Below are 22,294 nucleotides of genomic sequence, written 5' to 3'. Positions count from 1 at the left end.
CATCATCCATCCCCCGGCCCATAGTTATCAAGGCGGGAAGGCGGCCATGGCGTTTTAGAGGGTCAAAATTCAAGGCGACACCGCCATGGCGGCAAGGCACCCGCCGTGTCGCCCAAGGCGTCCAAAGCGACCAAGGAGCCTAAACTCATGGCGACGCCTTGATAACCATAGTTCAAAATCTCGCGAAATTTCGGCGATATTTCGCCAAATTTAGTATATCTCGAGCTGTCCGAGATATGATACCAATTCGAAATGGAAAAATACCATATTTCGATGATATCTCGTGAGATATCGACGAAATATCGTGGACTCACGATATATTGCGAGATATTGAAAAAGTCACGTGCAATATTTCAGAAATTTCGGTCATCTCGTTTCAGAAATCTCGGTAATTTCGGTAATCTCGTTTCGAAAATTTCGGAAATCTCGGTCATTTTGGCATTTTACACCCACAGAAAAATACCATATTTCGACGAAATTTCAATGAAATTTCGGTATCTCGGAAATTTCGGTCAGACCGAAACACCGAAACGAAACGAGATTTAGTACCATGTTGATAACTATGCCCCGGCCCCCAACCCAACACACACACACAATTCAAATATCAACACACCAGCTAGAGAAGGAGAGTTGATACACTAACACACTTTAAAAACCGAGCAAGATTTGAGTTCAGTTAGGGTTATTAGAAGTAGACAAGTTGTGCTTGTGATACTGTAGGATGGAAGTAATTCCACATTTCCACAGCCTCCATTCTCTTTATTTTCATCAAGCAGGAAAACAAAAGGGAAAATTAAAAATAACTCCATAATTATTTAGTCAAGACTGGATGAGATATTTTATTTATCTTAAAAAAGACCCAGGGAAGCGATCAACCATTTAAAAATGGAAAACGGTTTGTGACAGTCGGGTCAAGTCAGCCATTCCAGATTCCTGGATCCCAACCATCTCAGACTGTCCCATACAGAGATAAATGGAATCTTTTGTGGGATGTCGGGTACTGTCAGGTGTTCAGAGCATCCTGGACGGATGTCCCAGACATCACTTTCAAACAGTTTTACTGCTACCAAATCACCAAAATCTAGTCACTAAAGGGACAAACTTTGAAAATAAAATTTGTGATTTTGCAACAGATAATTTGCTAGGCTTGATGCAAATTACACACTTTTATAATCAGTTGTTTACATTAGAAATAAAAAAAAAATTTAAAAATTCTGCAAATGCTAGGAAAAAATGTGAAGAGAAGGAAGAAGAGAAAATGCAAAGAAAAGATCTTCTCACTTACAGATGGACGCATCATTTGTGAGTGGGTGGAAGATGCAGAAGTTCTGAGCTTTGAATCCTTGATCCAGCAATAGGGAAACGTTTCTTCACAAAAGAAGGGATATATAACTATGTAAGACTTTAGCATTTGAAAGTTCATCTATCAAATAAACATTACACCACAAGTAGGCCATGCCAAGATTTTGCAGATTGGCCGATCCTGTTCTGGAATGGACAATCTAAGCCTGGATCAGCTAGGATCTGTCAGCATCGACCAATCCGGCCTATATTGGATTGGGATCAGTCAAGAGTGAGAACCTGATCCCACAATCGTGACCACAAAAGCAGCTTAGTTAAGTACACAGTTGGCATGACTCATGGGTCATTAAATTTGACAAGCTGCGTGCGGACAGCCCTTATGCAACAATCCGAAAAACCAAATCAGTCCTCCGCATGGTAGAAATAGACCTCAGACATTTTTTCTACCGATAAGGGAAAATTCTTCCAGCACACCTTCACCAGGAAGTATATCAGCACGCCTTGTGATTTTTGCCTCATGGAAGAGAGATATGGCAATTCTAACCATTGGATGTTTTAGGAACTGATGTTGATCGGCCACATATCAAATATCAGACTGAGATTCAGTATATCCTCTCATATATATGCATACCCTCCCATGTATGTCTTGCATCCTCCGGTAGTCCCTTGGTAATCCGTGATTTTTTCCATACCTTGGTTTGCCACTTGGAAAATTCAGATCAGCTGAAATTTCCACGTGATTGGTCCACCGGTATATAGGAATTTCAGCCCTACCTGAACTGCCATGTGGCAGTTATTGGAGGGTGTGCAGTTATACTTCCAGGTGAGGCATGCTGAACCTTCACTCCCATAATCTAATCAATAAAATGATAATATTACTATTGCTGATATTAAAAGAGACATGATATCAGTAGTAATAATAATAATGGAGGACAAATCAAATCTTGATTAGATAGAACTAAGATAATAGAGATAGATATCTCAAGCTAAGTAAATAAAATTTGATTCATATCAGGAAAATAGCATGCTTCAAATAGTAGCAACCACTTTGAAGTTTGAAGAGTACAATACAACTACAAAAGCTAAATTGTAGATATGAAGTCCTTCATTCAATTAGCGTCTCAACTTCCTATCGAATTAGATATTCTAGCTCTATTTGAATGGAGTTTACAGCATTTACTTTTCATAAGGTTCACAATATAGTTGTCACGGCATCTAGGCAACCCAAGGCAGAGGGGGCCTGGACACAATGCGCCGCCAACAAGGCACCTAGTCGCCCGCCAAGGCGACCAAGGAAACTTAGGCACCAGGATGTCAAGGCATTGCCTTGACAACTATGGTTCACAAAATACAGAACATTTGCAAGATCAATGATAAGACATGAGTCAACTCTACAGTTTAGATTACACAATTAAATTTTTCCCAAAATTCAAAACAATATAGCTATGTACTATAAAAATTTAAAATGAAAAGGCAAGCTATCGTAGAATAAAGGATGATCACAAGCAATATTAAGTTTCACATACTCAAAACATATTATGAAAGAAAAATGCAAAATAAAAAAGAAAAAGAATCTTTCAAACATAAATGAGACAATCATTTCCCAGGGGAAAAAACAGGGTAACACCGAATGCTAAACATATAATAAAAGATGAATCCATACCGTGCCGAGTCATTGATTAATGCAAATGGAGTAACGCTGCCCAATGGAACCTTGCACACAAAATGCAATAAAACGAAGTAAGAAACAGAAATTACCAAGCACTGATTAATCACAATAAATATATATACATATATATATAGCATAACAACAGTAATGTAAGAATAGGGCACTGGTATCCTATCCTACAGTAAGGATCAGGGTACTGATTAACAGTAGGTTCAACTAATGGTTCCAGCAACACTTTCAACAAAAAAGTCATCCAACTACAGAGCTACTGATGCTGACCTTAACATACCAGATACTTCAGGGTTTGAAACTCAAAGCTAAGTGATGATCAATTACAGAAAATAGGACAGGACTGTACTGTTGTCAGAACACAGACGGGTTAAATCACAGAATTAGTAACTTTCCAGATTTAGCAACTAACATGTCTGATGGACCAGATCTTCCAGTCAAAGGTAGTCCCTGTTGATGGGATTAACTCTTAAAAATTTCAGCCAAAACTGAAGGCTGGATTATCAGATATCACAGTGACTTCAAAATTAGAAACTAACTCAGAATTAGCAACTCACAGATGGCAGCCAATCCAGTCCTTGGATCTGGCTTGAACTCCTGTCGAAGGCAGACCTTTGGAGGGGTATTACAACTTACAAGATTAAAACATGGGCTACAACTGATAAAGGATCTGCAGTTTCCGGGTCTCGAATATCTCAGCAATAAAACTTCAAACAACAGCTACCACAGGTTGAGTTCTTGTTCCTCCAGTCAGTACTTGATGAAACAGTAACAGAGCCTTCTAATAGCCGAACAGCAATCTCAGCAGCACAAGAAGGTTCGATTGGGTCTCAGATGTTCTTTAAACCACATGAGAAATAATAGCGACTAGGAAAAATCGATTGAGATCAAGAAGAAGACAGGGAATAGAAAGAGTCTCTCACAGACTAGGCATATCACCTCAAGGCCTCTCACCTTACTGCATCTCACAGAGCTTTTGGTTGAAAACCTTATTCATCAACTTCATTAAATCGTGGGGGGGACTCTCAATGGTCCAGTAGATACAAAGAGATAGTTGCTATTACAAGAAAGGAAATAAAGCAAAATAGAAAGTCCCTAAAAACTCAATATTGGGACTTGTACAGCAAGGAAACTGAGATATTAACCCACTAACTTAAAAATAGAAACTACTAAAAAAGGGTTGACAAAATAAAATCTCAGCTAACTAAACCCCACAATCTGGTTTTGAGAGAACCAGAAAAATACCCAGCCGCATGGCTGGCACAGACCAAGGCTGATTGGCCCAAAGGCCCATCAAACCAAGGCACCCTTTAAGTATGAGGGGCCTGGTTCCCAAGGTTTCTGCAGCTATACATCTGGCCCATGTATTCTTGTACTATTTGTCACTCAAGGCTGCAAAAATTCCTTCTTCCTACCAATGATGTGGTGAAAATTTTAATTTTGGAGCTTCGGATGGCATATTTTACAAGTGTGAAAGAAAGCAGGATTGGGTTCCTCTCTTTGGAGGGCATTGCCCAATGAGTGCCCAATGAGGCATCCAACGGCTGGGCTGTGCAGCACACATCCCGATGGCTGACTGGGCACATGCCGAGATGTATGCAGCACAGCCCAGCCGTCGGATGCCTCATTGGGCACTCATTGGGTGATGCCCTCCAAGGAGAGGAGCCAAATCCAAGAAAGCATGCATGAAATACTTCTATAAAATGAGTCAGTAATATAGTCTATGGATATTCTAGGAATTCACCGGAATTGGATCATTTATTTGGATGGATTAAACTAAGATGCACTGATTAGGGTAGGCTGGTAGGGAACAACAGATTGAAGGAGAGAGTGAGAAGCATTCCTGTCTGGCTGTCTGATTGGAAGATTCATCAATTCAAAGCCGTATCCTGAATTATTTGAGTCATAGGTTTCTAATGGAGCATCAGTCCTAGGTCTGAGTTATAACATTAGGTCGCTCTTCCTAAAAAAATACCAGTAAAAATAAAACCACCTCCATACTCCTTTTTAAATCTTTCATTCTACTCCTGTTTTTTGCTAATCCATTTTTCCCAGTCTCTTATGATTCAAAAATGTAGCTTTCCATATAAATGTATTCATATGATCAATAATTTCACTTGTACTTCATATGTAGAATATCTGCTCATCACTTCTGAGGCCCAAAAATAGAAGTAGGCATCCAGAAATGGCATTCAATGGCTTTCTGAGTTTGTAAAGCAAGTAAAGTTTACAATAGAAGAATCAGGTACAGTAATAGACCCACCTGAAGGATTTCTTGTAGAGCTTCCTCAGAAGCCATTCTCAGTCCTCCCTTCCCCAAACCAAGCCGCTGAGACAGAACTGCCCAACAATAAAGCCCAAACAAGGCTCACACTCTAACACCAAAGATAAGTAGAAAAAAACATTGATATGAATCAATGAAATTTTAAAATTCAGAATAACAGTGATATCTAAAATGCAGTTTTTAAGAACGCAATTGGTGCAATCCCGGGTGCGAAAACCCCATTTGGGATCGCTACGTACCCACCCAAAGAAATATAGCAACCTGGTAATTAACCAAAATTATTGTAACTCCCCCGCAAGCAGGTCATGAATAATTAATTGGATTACTTGTTAATATTTTAGTGTCTATTGAATTGTTTTACTTATTTATTTATGATGAAAACTTATATTAATCTTATAATTAAATATTGATTAATATGATTAATTAAGTTAATCTTACTCTTAGGGGGATTAATGAGGGATTAGAGGAGGCATAGCATGATTGGACCATGTGTCCCACTTCAGAGCTGCCACATGGTGCATGGAGAGGATAAGGTGGTGGCATGGTTAGCAGCCACATGGCATAAGGGTGAGGTGTAATCAAGGGTCAGCCACTTTGTTTGACCAAGTCTAACCATTTGCATGGCCAACGTGGTGGCGGCAATAGGAACCCAGCCACATGGCTGAAGGATGAGGTGGCTTGGTGGTCAAAGCCACCCTGCCCTTAACAAGGAGGAGGTGTCTTGGTGGACTTAGCCACCTAACACCAAAGTACAAAAGCTCGGGTCTCAGTACCAACTCGGCCCTTGGAAAAACAGAGTCGAGTCGAGATCTCGCCGAGTTGGTGCATTTTTTTTTTCGACTCGAAGCTTCAACTCGATGGGTTTTAGACCTTGTTTGGGTCTAAAACTTGGTATTCAGCCTATTTTAAGTCATTTAAACACAATGGCACTATCAAATTTTGCAAAAACAAAGTCCAAATATGAGTTTCAATTCGGACCATAGGTTGGTAGACGATGACGTACTAAATTACCCTACTCTACACATAATTTAGTAATAGAAAGCAAGCAAAACATTCAATTAATAGCTAAACAACTTAAATAGGACTTAGAAATGTTAAAGTGATACATCAAACTGTTTAACAGTGTTACAACTATCATCACATAAAATGACTTTGAATCAAGTATTCCGTCCCCGCTTGTGTCACATAGTCTTTCCATGACATATTGCTGCTGTAATGTTGCATATAGTGCTCCACAGCAAGCATATAAGAGTTTTGTCGAGTTAGATAAGTAAATACATAGTAGATGGGTCATTTCCATGGGTTAACCCGAGATCCGAGATCTCGCTGAGATATGTCGAGTTAGGTAAGTAAATACATAGTAGATGGGTCATTTCCAAGGGCCAACCCGAGATCCGAGATTTCGCCGAGATCTTGTATTTTTTTGTATCGTATCTCATCTTGTCTCGGTTTCTCAAAAAACCGAGAAACTCGCCAAGATCTTGCCGAGATCTCGTGAGTTCTCGAACTATGCCTAACACATGCAAAGAGGAGCTGGCCTTGGCTGGGATTTGACCAAGTCTTTCCTAACTAGGCTAAGTGACTCAATCGGTTGAGTCATTGTTGTGCTATTGAAGAGCTCAGCCAAGAGCCAAGTAGAAGAAGAAGAAGAAGAGAATAGAGAAGAGGAGTTGCTATTGAATCTGGAAATCAGTTGGTTTGTAGTTGATTGGAAGGACCGAACTATTGAAATCAGTAAATGATTAGGAGAAAAAAGAAGTTGCTTTTGGGCCAAGAGATTTAAAGAAGAGGAGGTGCTGCTGCTGAACCTGTTAATGCAATTGAATCATCAACAAGATTTAAGGCTTGGGAGACCTAAGTAGAACGATAATCGGGTTGAAATTGTGAATCGATGTATCAAGCAAGGTGAGGGAACCATATTAGTATTGCTGCATAAATGTATGACTGACTTGTATTATTGATTATAACTTACTGGTATATGTGTTATTGTTTTTTCGATCTTGTAAATATGAGTTATCTTCTCAACAGTCAACACCATGTGACAGTCCAACTCATGCTTCAGCCACCACATGCTCTCTAAGCATGTATGTGGCAGTCCTAGTTATGCCACCTCCTCCTTGACTTAACCATGTAGCTGCTCCTCTTTGAATCTCCATAACTCAAGCAAGCCATGGCTATCCATCTTTGAACCACTTGGTTCAGTCAAACCAAACCAGACCAGACTAGGCCAGACCGAACCAAACCAAGCCAAGCCACCTCCTACTTGACAATTCACATCTACTTCACTATTCACTTAGTGTATAACACTATTATAAAATCCTATAATTTGTAAAACTTATATGTAAAATCATAAAATAATATGCCCTATGTTGACACATTATAAAATATCACTTTTCACAATAAAATATATATTAAAAAAAAATAACACTCACCTTCTCAATGCATCACTACAACTACTCCAACATGATTTCCCATCTCTTCATTTTCGTTCACTTCTTCCCCTTTATTTCTCCACTAATACTTTTCTTTTTAATTTTAAGCAGCTATCAGTTCTTACAACTCAAGTACCATGCCTCCCCAAACATCTTGTCCCAATGGGGACAAGGATGGTAAACCTCTTATCCATGAGTTAGTCAGCAGGTGAGTTCTTTGGTCCAGTCCATGCCATGCCATGCCAAGGGAGGCATGAGTTGAGTATTTTCCTGCTGGGTAGTCTTTTTCTATTCTGGTAGTTGGTCCCATCCTTTTGGCATTGAAAATTTTACTCTCTCCATAAATTCTGTCTATCCATCAGTAAAGAAAGAAATGAGAAATACCTTTTAAATCCACAGTTGTACCCGCCAGAGTGGAAACAATATAAAACCTATGTTTTTTGTCCTACATAATCAAGTAAGATAATAGGTCATGGTTTTAGGAAACACAGCATGATGTTAAAGTTTACTGGTAAAGTAAAATGAAACCAATGAAGACTCTTTTCAGCAAGCCAAGATACTGACCTTCAAAAATAAATTTTTAGCCAATCCACCTCCCAAATGTCCAACATATTTTGCCTGATGAGAAAAGAAACAAAGAGTAAATTCCGTATAACATATTTCAAAGAAGAAAAATTAACTTTCACATTTATTTCTTTACCGCAGCTTCAACTGTCAAGGCCACAGGATGATCATAACAGGAAAAATCAATTTGAAGCTCCTACATGTAACACAGTTTAACCATCAGTTCAAGACATTAGAATATGTGAAACATAAATTGACAGACACAAAATAAAGTCCATTATTATCATGTGAAACACAATTATAAGAACATCCAATAATTTAAAAAAACTAGGTTGGCATAACAGCAATCAATTTGATAATGCAAACCAAACCAAAAAGGTGTTTTGAAGTTAGTACAAGTCAATTAGACTTCTCCACTCTCACATCCAAATTAGCATCTTCCAGGTGCACAAATGAAGCAAAGGATGTAATTTAGATGCTCTGCTTCATTTAAAAGACTTGCAAGATTGAAAATAGAGAGAAAATACAGGACGAGAGAGCTAAAAAGGGGGGGAACGCAGATGTAAGAAGGTTTAGCAAAACTGTAATTACTACAGGTTACAGGGGGCAGCAATAAAAAAAGAGAGAAAATTAAGAACATTGACTGTTAGATGAGGGGTCAAGGAGGTAGTTTTAGAAGTTCGATCAAATGAGAATCAAGCCAAATTGAAAGATAGCTGATTTAGCAAACTGTAGAGCAACCAATTGTGAGACAAAATCCATATCCAAAACTGAAGTGGGTAATATAGTAGTATTAATTTCCCAAATAGTAAGTAGTTCTTGATTAGACATATCAATCGGCCAGCTAACAATCCCTTCATAGATCCGCAAAGGGTAAAAGTTTCCTCAACAGCCCGTTGAGATAAGTTTATCGCAATGGCCCAATATCTGCCACGAGGCAGATCCAATGGGGTTAGTCAAAAAATTAGTCCTACTTTGATATATATTGGGTATGGGCTTTTAATTCTATAGGTGATGCAACTAGATGTTGGATTCATTAGGGATTATTTGTGATTTTTTTATTTTATTCATGTCCAATTAGAGTTGAATTTGTTTTCTGTTTGAGAATACGATAGATTTAGAGTTTGTTTCAGTTGAGTCCAAGATAGAGTCGAGTTCTGTTTTAGACTTCAACAAGGATTATGGTTGTTGAGTCTTTATAAGCTCTTTGTAACCAGCGTATTATTCAGACTTTAGAATTCGAAGCCGAATGAAAAGCTTAGGGTTAATACCTGCTGCCAAGAGCTGTGCATCCCTCTACCTCCTCTCTGATATTCTCTTCTCCGTCTCAGGTAACATCTTCCTTCTCCTATCTTTTATTTTCTAATTCTTCTTCTTCTATTCCTTTATCCTGGCTCTGTCTCTTTCTCTGTGTATTTCCTGCAACTTCATCACTTTGTTGCTTTTAATGGTAAATCAGAACCAAACGGAGGAGTCCATCGATATGAAACCCCACACTGAATTGGTTTGAAAATTAGGTTGTGGGAACCCTTTCCCTGGGTGATTCAGACAGTAGATTTCCCCACCCCATTCAGTTTCCCTATCTTGAGCCATAACCAGAAATCAGATCTGGTCTTGAGACCCTTCCTCCAGAACTGTTTCAGCCATTCATTACTCAAAATATTTTGTCTGTTGGATCTAATATTAGTCAGATTCAGGAGGGTTTTGGAGCATGGTTCTTCAATTGAAACCTTAAGTCGAATAGTGCTTGATCAAAGGAGTTCTTCCTCTCAACCTTTCTGCTGGTTTTCGTCTCTGGTTTTGGGTGTTAAGAGGTTGAAGACGGTGGTCTCTTTCCCTTTTCCCCACGATTCCCTTCTTTTTTCTTATTTTATTCTTTTAGTTTTCATTAATACCCTTCACATCTACCATTATCCTAGTTTATCCTAATTTTACATACCCTTCCAAGTTCGTCCCGAGACAATAAAAAACAATCCCTATCATATCCCCTTATGTTTACTTACCGTGTGAGTCCTTGAAAATTCTGGTTATTGACAAGTGTACCACTGCATCTTAGATTTGAGCTATCTATTATTCGAGTGGGCCTATAAGCAACCCGAACAGGGTTTCAGGACCCCAGATCTGCATCAATGGGTTTTACTTGTAATATGCTGAATTATAAGGCCCAAAAGTTGGGGGTCTAACGAGGGATTTGAAATACATATTTAATAAGAAGTGGGGACCATTAGTAGTGTAGTTGGTTCTAGTTTAGTCAAATAAAAAGTCCTCTTTTTGTTAGTTGTGTGGGGCCCAATTTATCTAGAGATATATGCTGTGTGTGATGCGAGTCCTACGAGCTGAAAAGCACTCATCAACCTCAAGAAATGTTCATTCATTTCTGCCCAAGGTTGTCTTCCTTGGTTTCATTGTGTCGCCAAGGAGCATAGAAGCTGATCTGGAGAAGGTTCAAACTCCAAAGCATGTCAGTTGGCCTATACCAAAGACTCATACAGAGGTTCGAAGTTTTCATGGCTTAGCATCCTTCTATCGACGATTCATTAGAGGTTTCAGCATTATCATGGCACCAATTACCAAATGCATGAAGCAAAGCAAGGGCAGGTTCCAGTGGACTCCAACCGCTACTAAAGCGCTCACACTTATCAAAAAGAAGATGATGGAGGCTCCGGTGTTACAACTATCACATTTTGACCGCATATTTGAAGTTGCCACAGATGCTTCTCACGTTGGCATTGGTGGTGTTCTTATACAAAGTGGCCACCCATCGCTTTCTACAGTGAAAAGTTGAACAATGCAAAAAAGAGATACTCCATCTATGATCTCAAGCTATATGCAGTGGTGCAAGTCTAGAAGCATTGGAGGCACTACTTAATCAGCAAGGAGTTTGTACTTTTGTCCAACCATAAAGCTCTCAAACATTTGCACTCCCAAAAAAATAGTGGGTAATCGATATGCCAAGTGAGTAGCATACCTCCAAGAATTTATCTTTGCCTTGGAGTATAATGCTAGAAAAGAAATCCAAGTTGCTGATGCGTTGTGTGGGATAGGGCTCATCTTGAATACTTTTTCAGTCCAAGACACAAGCCTTGAACATATCAAAGATGAGTTCCTTTCCGATGCTGACTTTGTTACTGTTTATCAGACTATACAGCAAGAGGGTGCCAGGTACCGATGCAAAATACTCCTTACATGATAGTTTTCTCTTTTTAGAATGCCTATGCGTACCCAACACATCTTTGAGGCAGTAACTTATTCAGGAGCTACATGGAGGTGGTTTAGGAGGACACTTTGGCAAGGATAAAACCTTATCTCAGGTGGCTGCCTTTACTACTGGCCATGTCTTCAAAAGGATGTTCAAGATGTGATACAAAGGAATCGTATGTGCCAGCTTGCCAAAGGAGCAAAGGAAAACACAGGACTATACTCCCCGCTGCCCATACCTCATGCACTTTGGCTGTATATAAGTGTGGACTTTATGCTTGGCCTACCCCTTTACTCGGGAGAAGCATGATTCCATATTTGTGGTGGTGAACAGATTCTCAAAGATGGCTCACGTCAAACCTTGTCGGAAGACCTATGATGGAAGCCAAATTGCAGCCATATTCTTCAAAGAGGTGGTGCGACTACATGGACTACTGGAATCGATTGTCTCTGATCATGATATAAAACTCATGATTTTTTTTTTTGGAAAACTCCGTGGATGAGGACAAATAAAAACTACAATTTTGTACAGCCTTCACCCAAATATGGATAGACAGATGGAAATTGTGAACCGAAGCCTTAACAACCTTTTACAATGTCTTGTACAAGCCACTTGACCATCGATACTTGGCATTGCTGAATTTGCTTACAACAGTTCCATCAACCACACCCATGGTACTAAATCTTGTTTCGTTTCGATGTTTCGGTCTGACCGAAATTTCCGAGATACCGAAATTTCATCGAAATCTCGGTCGAAATATAGTATTTTTCTGTGGGTGTAAAATGCCAAAAATGACCGAGATTTCTGAAATTTCCGAAACGAGATGACCAAAATTTCACGAAATTTCATCGAAATATTGCATTTTTTCATATCGGACTTGCGTTTCGTTTCGGACAGGTCGAGATACTCGAAATATTCGATATCTCGACCGAAATTTCGCGAGTTTTAGTACTATGACCACACCACATGCCGCACAGCCTTCGAGATAGTGCTTGGAATTGAGCCTAAGGGACCAATAGAGTTGATTCCTCTTCCTTCTCATGTTCGAGTTAGCATCAATGCTGAGAAGTTCATTCGACACATCACCAAGCTTCACACCGATGCACACCGATGCATTGCAATCAGCAATGATGCATACAAGGCAGCAGTTATCAACATCACCATTTCATTGAATTTTAGCCAGGCAATATGATCATGGTACGTGTTGATCCGGAGAGGTTTACACCCAGCACCAACTCTAAGTTGCATCCTCAAAAGATGGGTCCATTCAAGGTACTGAGAAATCGAGCCCAATACCTACATGCAAAAGTTACCATCGGACGTGTCTATTAGCAACAACTTTAATGTTACTAATCTTACCATATATGTGGGCCACCATACTGATGAAGACGATATCGAGCATATTTAATGGCTTCCACAATTTGCTTCAGCGATCAAAGATGAAATTGAAGATGTCCTTCATAACAAATTTACCACGACACGGAGAGGTAGCAGTTATTACTCTTTCCTTTTGCAATGGAAAGGTCGTCCACAACATGATTGTACATGGATTCATGCAGATGATTTCCAGCGCATCAATCCAGATTTCTACGAGCATTATATGTCCTTTCTACATTCATCAGAGTCAAATGTTTCTAAGCCGGGGGAGCTAATATAGCCACAAGAAGAAAAAAAAAAACAGGCCTTCTTTTAGGCCACGATTCTTCAATTAAACGGTTTAAACCTATTTTGGTTCAAACCAGATCAGCTTTGGTCTGGGTGTTTGCTGGTTCACCCAAAACCAGAATCGTGGCGGCTATATTTGAGTTAGCAGTTGCTACAAGTAACTAATTTCTATTTTGGTTACTTTGATGCAGATCATAGGTCCATGTGTAGCCGCAGGAACAAGCCCCAAAACCAGTCCATTGTAGTTGTGGGATTCCACTACTGTGGGAGGCAGCCTGGTCTGATGATGTGGCAGTTTTTGTTGGTTCGATGGAGCATCACATAAGGCAGCCCCACTTCAGATAGCAACATGAAGAAGAGAAGGGACCAAGACAGAATTCAAAAAAATAAGTTACTGTTCACATGAACAGCACCACGAGATACAGTTCACGTGGTACTGTTTACGTGAGCAGTGCTGTGGGCTCATATGGACAGTTGGTGCGAAGATTAGATGCTAGATGTTGGTGGAATATTCTATGAGAAGCTGCTGTTAATTTTAGTTTCTATTTCTGTAATAGTTTCATAGTTATTAAGTCTAGCTGTCTAGTAGACTTTCCGTTTTATGTAATTGCTTAGAAAACAAGCTACTCGTTTCTTCCTTTGCTGTAAATTTTTATTTTTTTTGGGGTGAGTTGTAGCTATATAATGTGATGGATTTGCTGGTCCTCACACACGATTTGAATGAAAGGAAAAAAGAGTTGTTTTTACAACCATGTTACTGTGAGAGAGAACGGTGAGAGACCCATCCCTATCCCCCTTCTTCTGTCTATCCATCTTCTTCTACCTTCTATTTTCTTTTATTTTCCAATCAATTGATTGATGGATCCTACTGTACAGTGGTTCTAAGTTGAACTTCTTCTACATTATACTTAGTAGTAATAGGCTTGTTTCTATTTTTTAGTAGCTTGGTGTACAAGGCTTCACCACTCAATGCATGGACCTCTTTTAGTAGAATTTTGTGTTGCTTTGTTCTTTCCTTTCTCAAGAGGTAGTACAACCCTCTATTAAATGTAAGGGGTCATGGAACCCTCCCCACAATTAATGAAGTTGAATGAATTGGCTTTGTTTGCCTCTATGCTGTGAGAGACAGTGTGCATGGTAAATTCCTTGCAATAGCTTGGTGTAATTCAATTTGGGCTAGTTAGAGATCAACGTAGACCATAGAAAAAAGGACTTGGTTATATCCCTTCTCTTTCCACTTTTCTTCTTCTACATTCTCTGCAATTCCAGCAAAATTTTTGAAACTATTTTTTGTGGCCTGTTGCTGAAGATTGTGTTGCTGTTCAGTTGTGCTCTGGAAGAAGAGTGTCGCATACATCAAGGAAAGCTCAATTGGAAGACCTATTCTCATTCAGCGCACCCTACGGTTGCAGAAGCTTGGCTTGCTGTAACTTCTCTCCTCCATAACTGTTGATCAACCCATCAAATCCTTGAGATTTTTAGGAGTTTCAGCTCACTTCCATGGGCCTTCCATCGACCAGATTTGGATCTCCATCCATCGTGTAGATTGGAAATATCAGTGAGCCTCAAGCTTTGTTCATAACCCTCAATCTAACCATAAGTAGGCTGAGATATTTAGAGGTTTATCTCCATTACCTAGACCTTACAACTGATCCAAATTTGAAGGTGATCTGCCCTACAGTTTGTTAATTGTTAGATCTTGGTTGTTGCTAAATCTGAGTCGTTACTTTCTATTTTGTTCTCCCGATTATGACAACCTTTCTAACCATTGGATCCACATCAAACTTGGAGATTATTTCTCTACCCTAACTCCACACTCTACCAGAATTTGGGCTTGGTATAAGTCTTGATTCTTTAGCCATCGAACCTTTTGTTCTGCAGGATTCTTACCCTACGGTTCTGCTTGTGGGTAGGGTTAACTATTTGCTGTTAAGTTGAATTTACCCTATCAGTATACTCTTAAGATATGTCCCCAGGCTAGACTCTGTTTCTAATGCTAGGAACAAATTAGTGACATCTTGTGCCATTCTATTCCCAAACAGGATAATTGGAATTTATTGTTTAGGAGGATTAGGGAGATTAAGCATAGAAGTGCTCAAAATTTAACTGACCTTCAAGAATTTTCTATGAGTTGAATACCAAGATAAAAGGGTGTGGATAATAGTTAATGGAAAGTTTTCAACCAATCCTATTTGGCACATTCTATAAAACTACTTACCAAGATGATCAATAGTAGCATTTTAGAAAGTACCTATTAACATGTATGAAAAAGATGCACTGGAAGGTTTCTCCTCCCTCACATGCCTTAAATGTAAAGACTAAAGAGGATGAAGAGCCAGTGGAAAATTTATTTCTACACTTATTCTTTTGCCTAATCCATGGTATCATTTCCTGGCGCTATGTAAATTGTCTTGGGTATTTCCTGGGTACATAGAGAAGCTGGCTATGTATGCGCACATTATTACATTTGGGAGCACAGAGGAATTTCTTTAGAAGGGGAACTGTTTGCCCATTGTGTGTTTATGGGAGGAGAGAAATGCTTGATTGCTTCGAGATCATTTCTTGGAAGAAAATATTTACCAAAATAAAAGTTGCATTGTGGAAACAGTAGAAGAATTATTTAAGGCCATTCCGGCGGACGTATTACTCATGGATTGGAGCGCATTAGTGTTCTCACGGATGACTAGAATCAGCACTATACCAATGTGGCAGCCCCTCCAAATGTAGTTGCAAAATTAAATTTTAATGGCTGCTCATTGGGAAACCCAGATCAATCAGGAATTGGGGGGAGTGATTAGGTTATGGATGGGGCTCGTGACAGTATCTTTTTTAGGACCAATAGCGGAAGGGTTTTCCAATAGAGCAGAGTTGCTCTGAATGCATGCTAGGAAATTACACTTGCCAAATGGTGAAGGTCCTCGTAGATGGTGGTGCTGAAAATGTTATTAGGTGGATGAATAATTCAGACTGACATTTGATCAGATATATCTAACATATTGCTTCTCGCATGAGATGCTATTTCAAGTGGATCCCTGGGACAGATAGTGAATTTGTGGATGATTTAGAAAAACAGAGAGGTGATTAGTTCTCAGATTTGTTTGCAGGACAGTTTTCCTATGTGATATAAATTCATCCACTTTTTTTATCATTTTGTGTAGTTATGGAAGTCAGCTGACTGTTTCTGTCTGTCACTGTACTACCACATTTTTGTTCTGTTTCTGTCTGTCGTTGTACTACTACATTCTGTTCTTCTTTAATAAAATCATTGCCTAATACACATCATACTAAATAAATAAATTCTTTCTACACCAACAAGGATGACTTAAAAAAACTAACATGATCACTTAGGAAAAATAATAATAACACAATAACCTAAGGACCCCACAAAACCGATTTAATTCAACTAACTCTTTTCCCAACTAAATGGGGTCAGCTACATGGAACCTGTTCAACATTCAAATCTGTTTAGAGCCAACCTTGTTGTCAGCCCAAAGTTAATCATCATGTCTTTTCTCACCACTTCTTCCCAAACCATTTTTTTGTCCATCCCTTGATTATTCAAGCTCTTCGGTCACCCCCATTGTATTAATTCCACATTTATGTGGAGGAATATAAGGCCCAATGCCTTATTGAGCCCCTATTTTCTTAAGTTATCTCTGCTAGGAGAGATATTTCATGTTCATTTCAGCTCTTAAGGCATCGGGGAGGAACCATCCAAGATGCCTTAGCAATGAAAACAATAGAATGAAAGGTTCTAAAATGGATTCGTCAAGTGCAAAGAAATGGTGGAAAATTAAATGCTTACTAATATCTCTTCCCCTTGTTTTTCGGTGGATGAGGGAGGAAATTAATTGCTTAAGAAGATTTGGAAGAGGAGCTACTAATTTAAATAAGGGGCATTCACTTTCTTCTCCAAGAAAAATCTTAGATTAAAATTGCAGATAAGGTACAATAAATTTTCAGTCGATTAGGGCTATATGAGAAGAAATAAATCAATTAAATTAAAAACAAGCATATGTCAATATTGCAGGGAGAGTGGGAAGGCGAAGAATGAACCTTTAGATGTTCGAGCAGCTGGTCTTTGGTGTAGCCCATCGCCGGTCCTCTGCAATTCTTTGGTTTCCCAGACGAAGTGAAAAATGTCTAATGGGGAACTCTACGAACCCTAGGGAAAGGAACGGATATGGGCCGGATCCACATACCGAACCCGACCATTGAAAATAGGAAAAATATCATAACACACAGAAAATCTTGTTGACACCGCCTAGGTCAATTACTTGTCTTGTAAATCTACTTGTTTTGTATTAATTATTTTGGGAAAAATATCTCTGTCCGAGAGTGTGACCTACGCCAGCACTTCCATGAGTCTATCTCTCTCCTCCCCATGTGAAAAGACACCTCTGCCGCATTGTTTTAAGGAAGAGAGAGATAGACACATGAGAGTGCTGGCATAGGCCACACCCCCGTACAGAAAACTGCTTCCCAATTTTTTTTATCTCATATATCTAAGAAATTTACCTTTTCTTGGCCTATAATTGACCATAAATTTTTTATTGGTGGTAAATGTGTCATTCAACCTTGACCATTTCTTCCTCCTCTATGCATGACCTGCCCTTCCCAACTTCCAACTCCATGTCTCTCAACTCTTCAGTCTCTTCTCTCTTCTCATCATTCCTAATCTCCCTGTCAACATGATGACAAGGGTGATGATAACAGGCATTGCCTCGAAAATAAACATGATCGTCTTACATCAACGACGACGTCAAATTTCAAATTCATGTTTAATGTCATTGTTAAGTTTTTTATTCATATTTTATATTTGTTTGAAGGGAGGTTTAGATTTTATGTTCAACTTTAAGGTTTAAGGGTTTCAGTCTTCACAGATTAAGGGTTCATGGTTTCGTTGATTAAGTTCTAACTTTCAACTGATTGGATTCCATGGAGACCCTGATGATTTGTCTTTCAACAAGGTTTCATAGGTCACAGTTGTTGGTTTAAGGGTTTACTAATGATTTTACTTTCTACCAAGAAAAAAACGTAGTGATTTAATTGTTTCGGTAAGATTTATTGTTCATTATCAATAACAATCTATACATTTTACCATTTTCCGTAAAAAATAGATGGTTCATGGTTGTTGCTTTAAGTTTAGTTGTTATCCTACAATATATAAGACAATGGTATTTAAAATCACGTTTCAAATTTATTTAACGCATTCAAGGGTGTCAATCAACATATCCTGAACAAAAGTACCACTGAGAATCAACATGTCCAAGTGTTAAAAGCTCCAATAAAAGTCTTTTTTTTTTATGAATGATATATATTCAAACAACACAAGATAATAAATACGGCTACTCCCAAAGGGGGGGGGGGGAGGGGAGACAAGGGGACCAAAAAAAAAATACAAGCAAAAGCCTTAAACCAAGAGACAACAAAATAACCCAAGATCAAGAGGAGGGTCTAGGCATGGGGGAGGCGGCAAAATCTACAGATAATTCCTAAGCTGAAGTAACATGATGATTCCGTACTGAGGATAGGCATGACCCGTTGATGACTTTCAATCCAACTTCAAAGATGATGGTGTCTATGATCTGTTTATAGGTTCTGGACATGTTTGTCCAAAGGCTAATACTGTGCTCTTTCCAAATATGATACATAAAGGCGCCACAAGAAGCTTCTCAATGAGGTTGATGTAGGACTTTCCGCTGCAGTGATCCACTTCCACTCACTATTGAAGGAACCAATGCTCCTACAGGAAGGCCAATATCAATTGCTAACATGGGACCAAATCCACACCAATATGGGACATTCGGGGGAAAAAAAAGGATGAAGAAGATTTTCAAGGGCATTCCAAATAAAATAGCAAAGAGGGGACAAGGATGTGCCTTTGGATAAGGATACCACGGGTGGGAAGGGATTGGGTTGAAGCACACCAAACTATGAAACTATGCATGGGGATGTGATCCTTTAACCAAACAATAAAGTGTCGTGGAACCTGGGGAGACTTGAGCGCCAATCACCATTCTGATGGGTGGAAACAGTGGCAAGCCTATTGCTTCCAGAGTCATAATTAATTATATACTCGTGAAAATTCATGACACCATGAGGATGCTAGTTATCAAGCCATAGGAGGGTGCAAGAACCATCGTCAATGAGAGACTAGATAACTGAGGACATAAGGTGTATAGGCTTGAGGATCTTTTTCCATGTCAAAGAGGAGCTTTGGAGAGAGGTGACAATCCACAGGGAGTCTTTCCTAAGATAACGATAATATATCCAAGAAACCTATATGCCTTTGGATCAACTAACAATTTTCCAAATTAGTTTAATAATCTTGGTCAAACATACATTATACCCTTTGGAGCCCAAGCCCCCCCCCCCCCCTATTTTTTGGGGAGAGAAAGAGAGTGTCAACTAATAGTGTAGAGAAATTTGTTATTATCTGACTCTTTTCAAAGAAAAGCATTGATGATGGACTTAATGTTCTTGATGATTGAACTTGGGAGACCGAAAACCCCCAACCAGTAAATTTACGGTCCTTGCATAATAATTCTAACAAGTTCAAGCTTTCTAACATAAAAGCGTAACTTAGCCTTCCAAAATTGGAGCCTAGATTTGAGATAGTCAATGATGAGGGAGTAGATGACGACAGGCAATCTAGTGGAGAAGGGGGGGAGGCCCATATACTTGACAGGAAGCTACCCTTCAGTAAATCCTGATGAACTCAAAAGATTGCTCTTGATCTCAGCCAACAAGAAGGCGCCGTGACTTCCCTTTGTTAATATGAAACCTAAATATGAAAGCAAATGATTGGAGAAAACGGTTTACATTATTGAGAGTTCAAATTAGCTTTAGTGAAAATCATCAAATCATCGACAAAAGCAAAATAAGAGAATCAAAGGGTTTGACACTTGGGAAATAGATCAATGGCTTTAAGGGCCACCTTATTCTCTAACATTATGGAGAGATCCTCTATAAAAAAGAGAGAAAGGAGAGAGGACATCAGGCAACCTTGTCTAATACCAACTTTGCTACCATGAATAAAAAATAAAAAAATAAAAATTGAGGGACAACTATTAACAAGGATAGAAAACTTGGTTGAAGATATGCAAGCATGGACCCAATTCCCGAAGATCGTGGGGAATTTCATCTATGACGTAAAATCTCTATCATAATTCCATTTGATGGAATGAAAACACTCTATGGATGTCAAGTTTCATCAGATCAATAGGATGGTATTTTATTTTATTTTATTTTTATTAGATCTTTTTTTTTTATTATAAGATTTTATCAAATCCTTTGACTAGTTCAATACAGAAGAGACTATTGCCACCGATACTTTAGCCATAAATGAAGGCAATTTGAGAATCACTAACAAGGCTGCCAATTACCAGCTGCAGCCTATTAACAAGGATTTTAACAATGAATCTGTAATGATATTACGAAGAGAGATGGGCTAAGATAAAATATGGAATCCAGGCCTCGAACCTTGGGGATGAGACAAATAAAAGTTTAGTTAACCAATTTGATCAGACTAGGGCCAGTGAAGAAGCTCTCTATGGCTTTAATGTGACCACGTTTGACAATATCCCAAGCATAAATGAAGAGTTCAACAACAAAGCCATCGGGACCAGGGGACTTGTTCAAATTACGAGACTTAATGGCCATATTGATAACCTTAATGGATGGAGGGCCTCCAATTGAAATTTGTAGCTCATAAAAAAAAAAAAGAATATGTCTAAATATTTAATTGGAAGGGGAGTCCTAAGGTGAGATAGGTATATGAACAAATTGTAGAAATGGTCCACACAGTCTCATGCTTGTACCCAACAAAAAAAATTGAAGATCACCATTTTTATGGAAGAAATTGGTGTTAGAATCTCTAGGTTGAAGCCACTTGAAGGTAGGCGATAATGGGTTTATGCTTAAGCAGACGTTCTTTATTGGCTAAATGGTAAGTGAATTTTTATCTCTTACAATTCTGACACCCTCCAATTCCCCTACAACCCCTCACATGGGAGCTAAAATGACCACTTACCCATTGCCTGGACACACTTCCCAAGGCAGTGGGCAAGTGATCATTTCACTCCCATGTGAGGGATTGTAGGGAATTGGAGAGTGTCAGAATTGTAGGAGAAGCTTGGAGGAGAGAGAGAGCCTTTTTTCTCAAGGACCAAAGAGGAAATGGTCCACATTGTCATGCTTAATTTTAATGGAGATAGTATACCTAACAAAACAAATAAGGATAAGGTAACATAATTGAATAGGTTGTATGATTCAGGCTAGGACGGAAGGGTATGCAAAACCTTGAACTTAGAGTTTGCCAATATAACTCAAAATGCATTGATCTATATTGGATCAGCTATGGATATTGCACACTTGAAAACCAAACCAAAACTGACTTAACTCGAAACCAAAATCGGGTAAAAAAATCGAACAAAAAAACCAAACCAAATCAATATAACCTGATGTCAGCCCGGAGCTCATTAGAAAACAAATTTTCTCCTCCATAAATATGCACACACACATACATATATCAAATCGGACCGAGATCAAAACAACCCATAAGAAACAGTCCAGAAGCCAAAACTAAACCAAACCAATTCAGAAACTAATCAAAACCGAACTTTTCCTTAATGGGTTGATTTCGGATTCACCCTTACCACACTGAAACTGGTCCAAATCAACCGATTGACATCCCTAGAGTATGAGGTGGAAGGTTGAAACTTTCATCTTCAATAAGACAATAAGGGGTCACGATACCACAACTCCCATTTTTGTTGGGTTCTATCATCTTTAATGTGTGTCCTTGGATGCAATGAACTGTCCAAGGACTATCAATGCCATATTGCCACCAGCACAAATGCCGTTGGATATGGATTATTTAAAGTCTCCAGATTATAGACCATTGGATTATAGATAACAACTCATATCGGTAACAGTGATTGGATTGTAAGGAATTAAAGGGTCCCAAGTCACTCCAGATCTCCTCTACGTTCGCCACGTGTACGATCAAATTGCTAAGACCACCTTGGCGCGTAAAGTCCATCTACGCGATTCCAGCATTGTAATAACGTCCACTGTCATTACAACAACACGGCTTATCTAGGCAAAGATCGTCGGTTTTGTTATCCTGGAAAGAGAAATTGTTTGAATCTCTGGGAGAAAGAGGA

The 22,294-nt window shown here is 39.0% G+C and overlaps 1 protein-coding gene across 6 annotated transcripts in view; it reads right to left on the bottom strand.

Annotated features, from left to right (window-relative positions):
* LOC122656235 (prolyl-tRNA synthetase associated domain-containing protein 1) overlaps positions 1 to 17,306 on the bottom strand; it is a 41,648-nt gene extending 24,342 nt beyond the window's left edge. For 2 of the 6 annotated variants that reach the window (XM_043850718.1, XM_043850717.1), the window contains exons 1-7: positions 17,181 to 17,280; positions 8,397 to 8,456; positions 8,261 to 8,314; positions 8,081 to 8,141; positions 5,244 to 5,320; positions 2,966 to 3,015; positions 1,286 to 1,368 (exon numbers count right to left, since the gene is read on the bottom strand). In XM_043850718.1, coding sequence (XP_043706653.1) covers positions 1,286 to 1,368; positions 2,966 to 3,015; positions 5,244 to 5,320; positions 8,081 to 8,141; positions 8,261 to 8,314; positions 8,397 to 8,456; positions 17,181 to 17,219 — 424 coding nt within the window. In that variant the 5' untranslated portion in view covers positions 17,220 to 17,280. Of the gene's footprint in view, positions 1 to 1,285; positions 1,369 to 2,965; positions 3,016 to 5,243; positions 5,321 to 8,080; positions 8,142 to 8,260; positions 8,319 to 8,396; positions 8,457 to 17,180 lie in introns of all 6 variants that reach the window. The other 4 variants (XM_043850714.1, XM_043850719.1, XM_043850715.1 and 1 more) reach the window with 4 other exon arrangements.
* Between the last annotated feature and the right edge of the window lie 4,988 nt (positions 17,307 to 22,294).

The sequence above is a fragment of the Telopea speciosissima genome, chromosome 3 (genome assembly GCF_018873765.1).
Source record: "Telopea speciosissima isolate NSW1024214 ecotype Mountain lineage chromosome 3, Tspe_v1, whole genome shotgun sequence".
In the NCBI taxonomy this organism is placed as follows: Eukaryota; Viridiplantae; Streptophyta; class Magnoliopsida; order Proteales; family Proteaceae; genus Telopea; species Telopea speciosissima.
The sequence above is the reverse complement of the archived record's forward strand: the minus strand, read 5'-3'. Positions and strand labels throughout refer to the sequence as shown.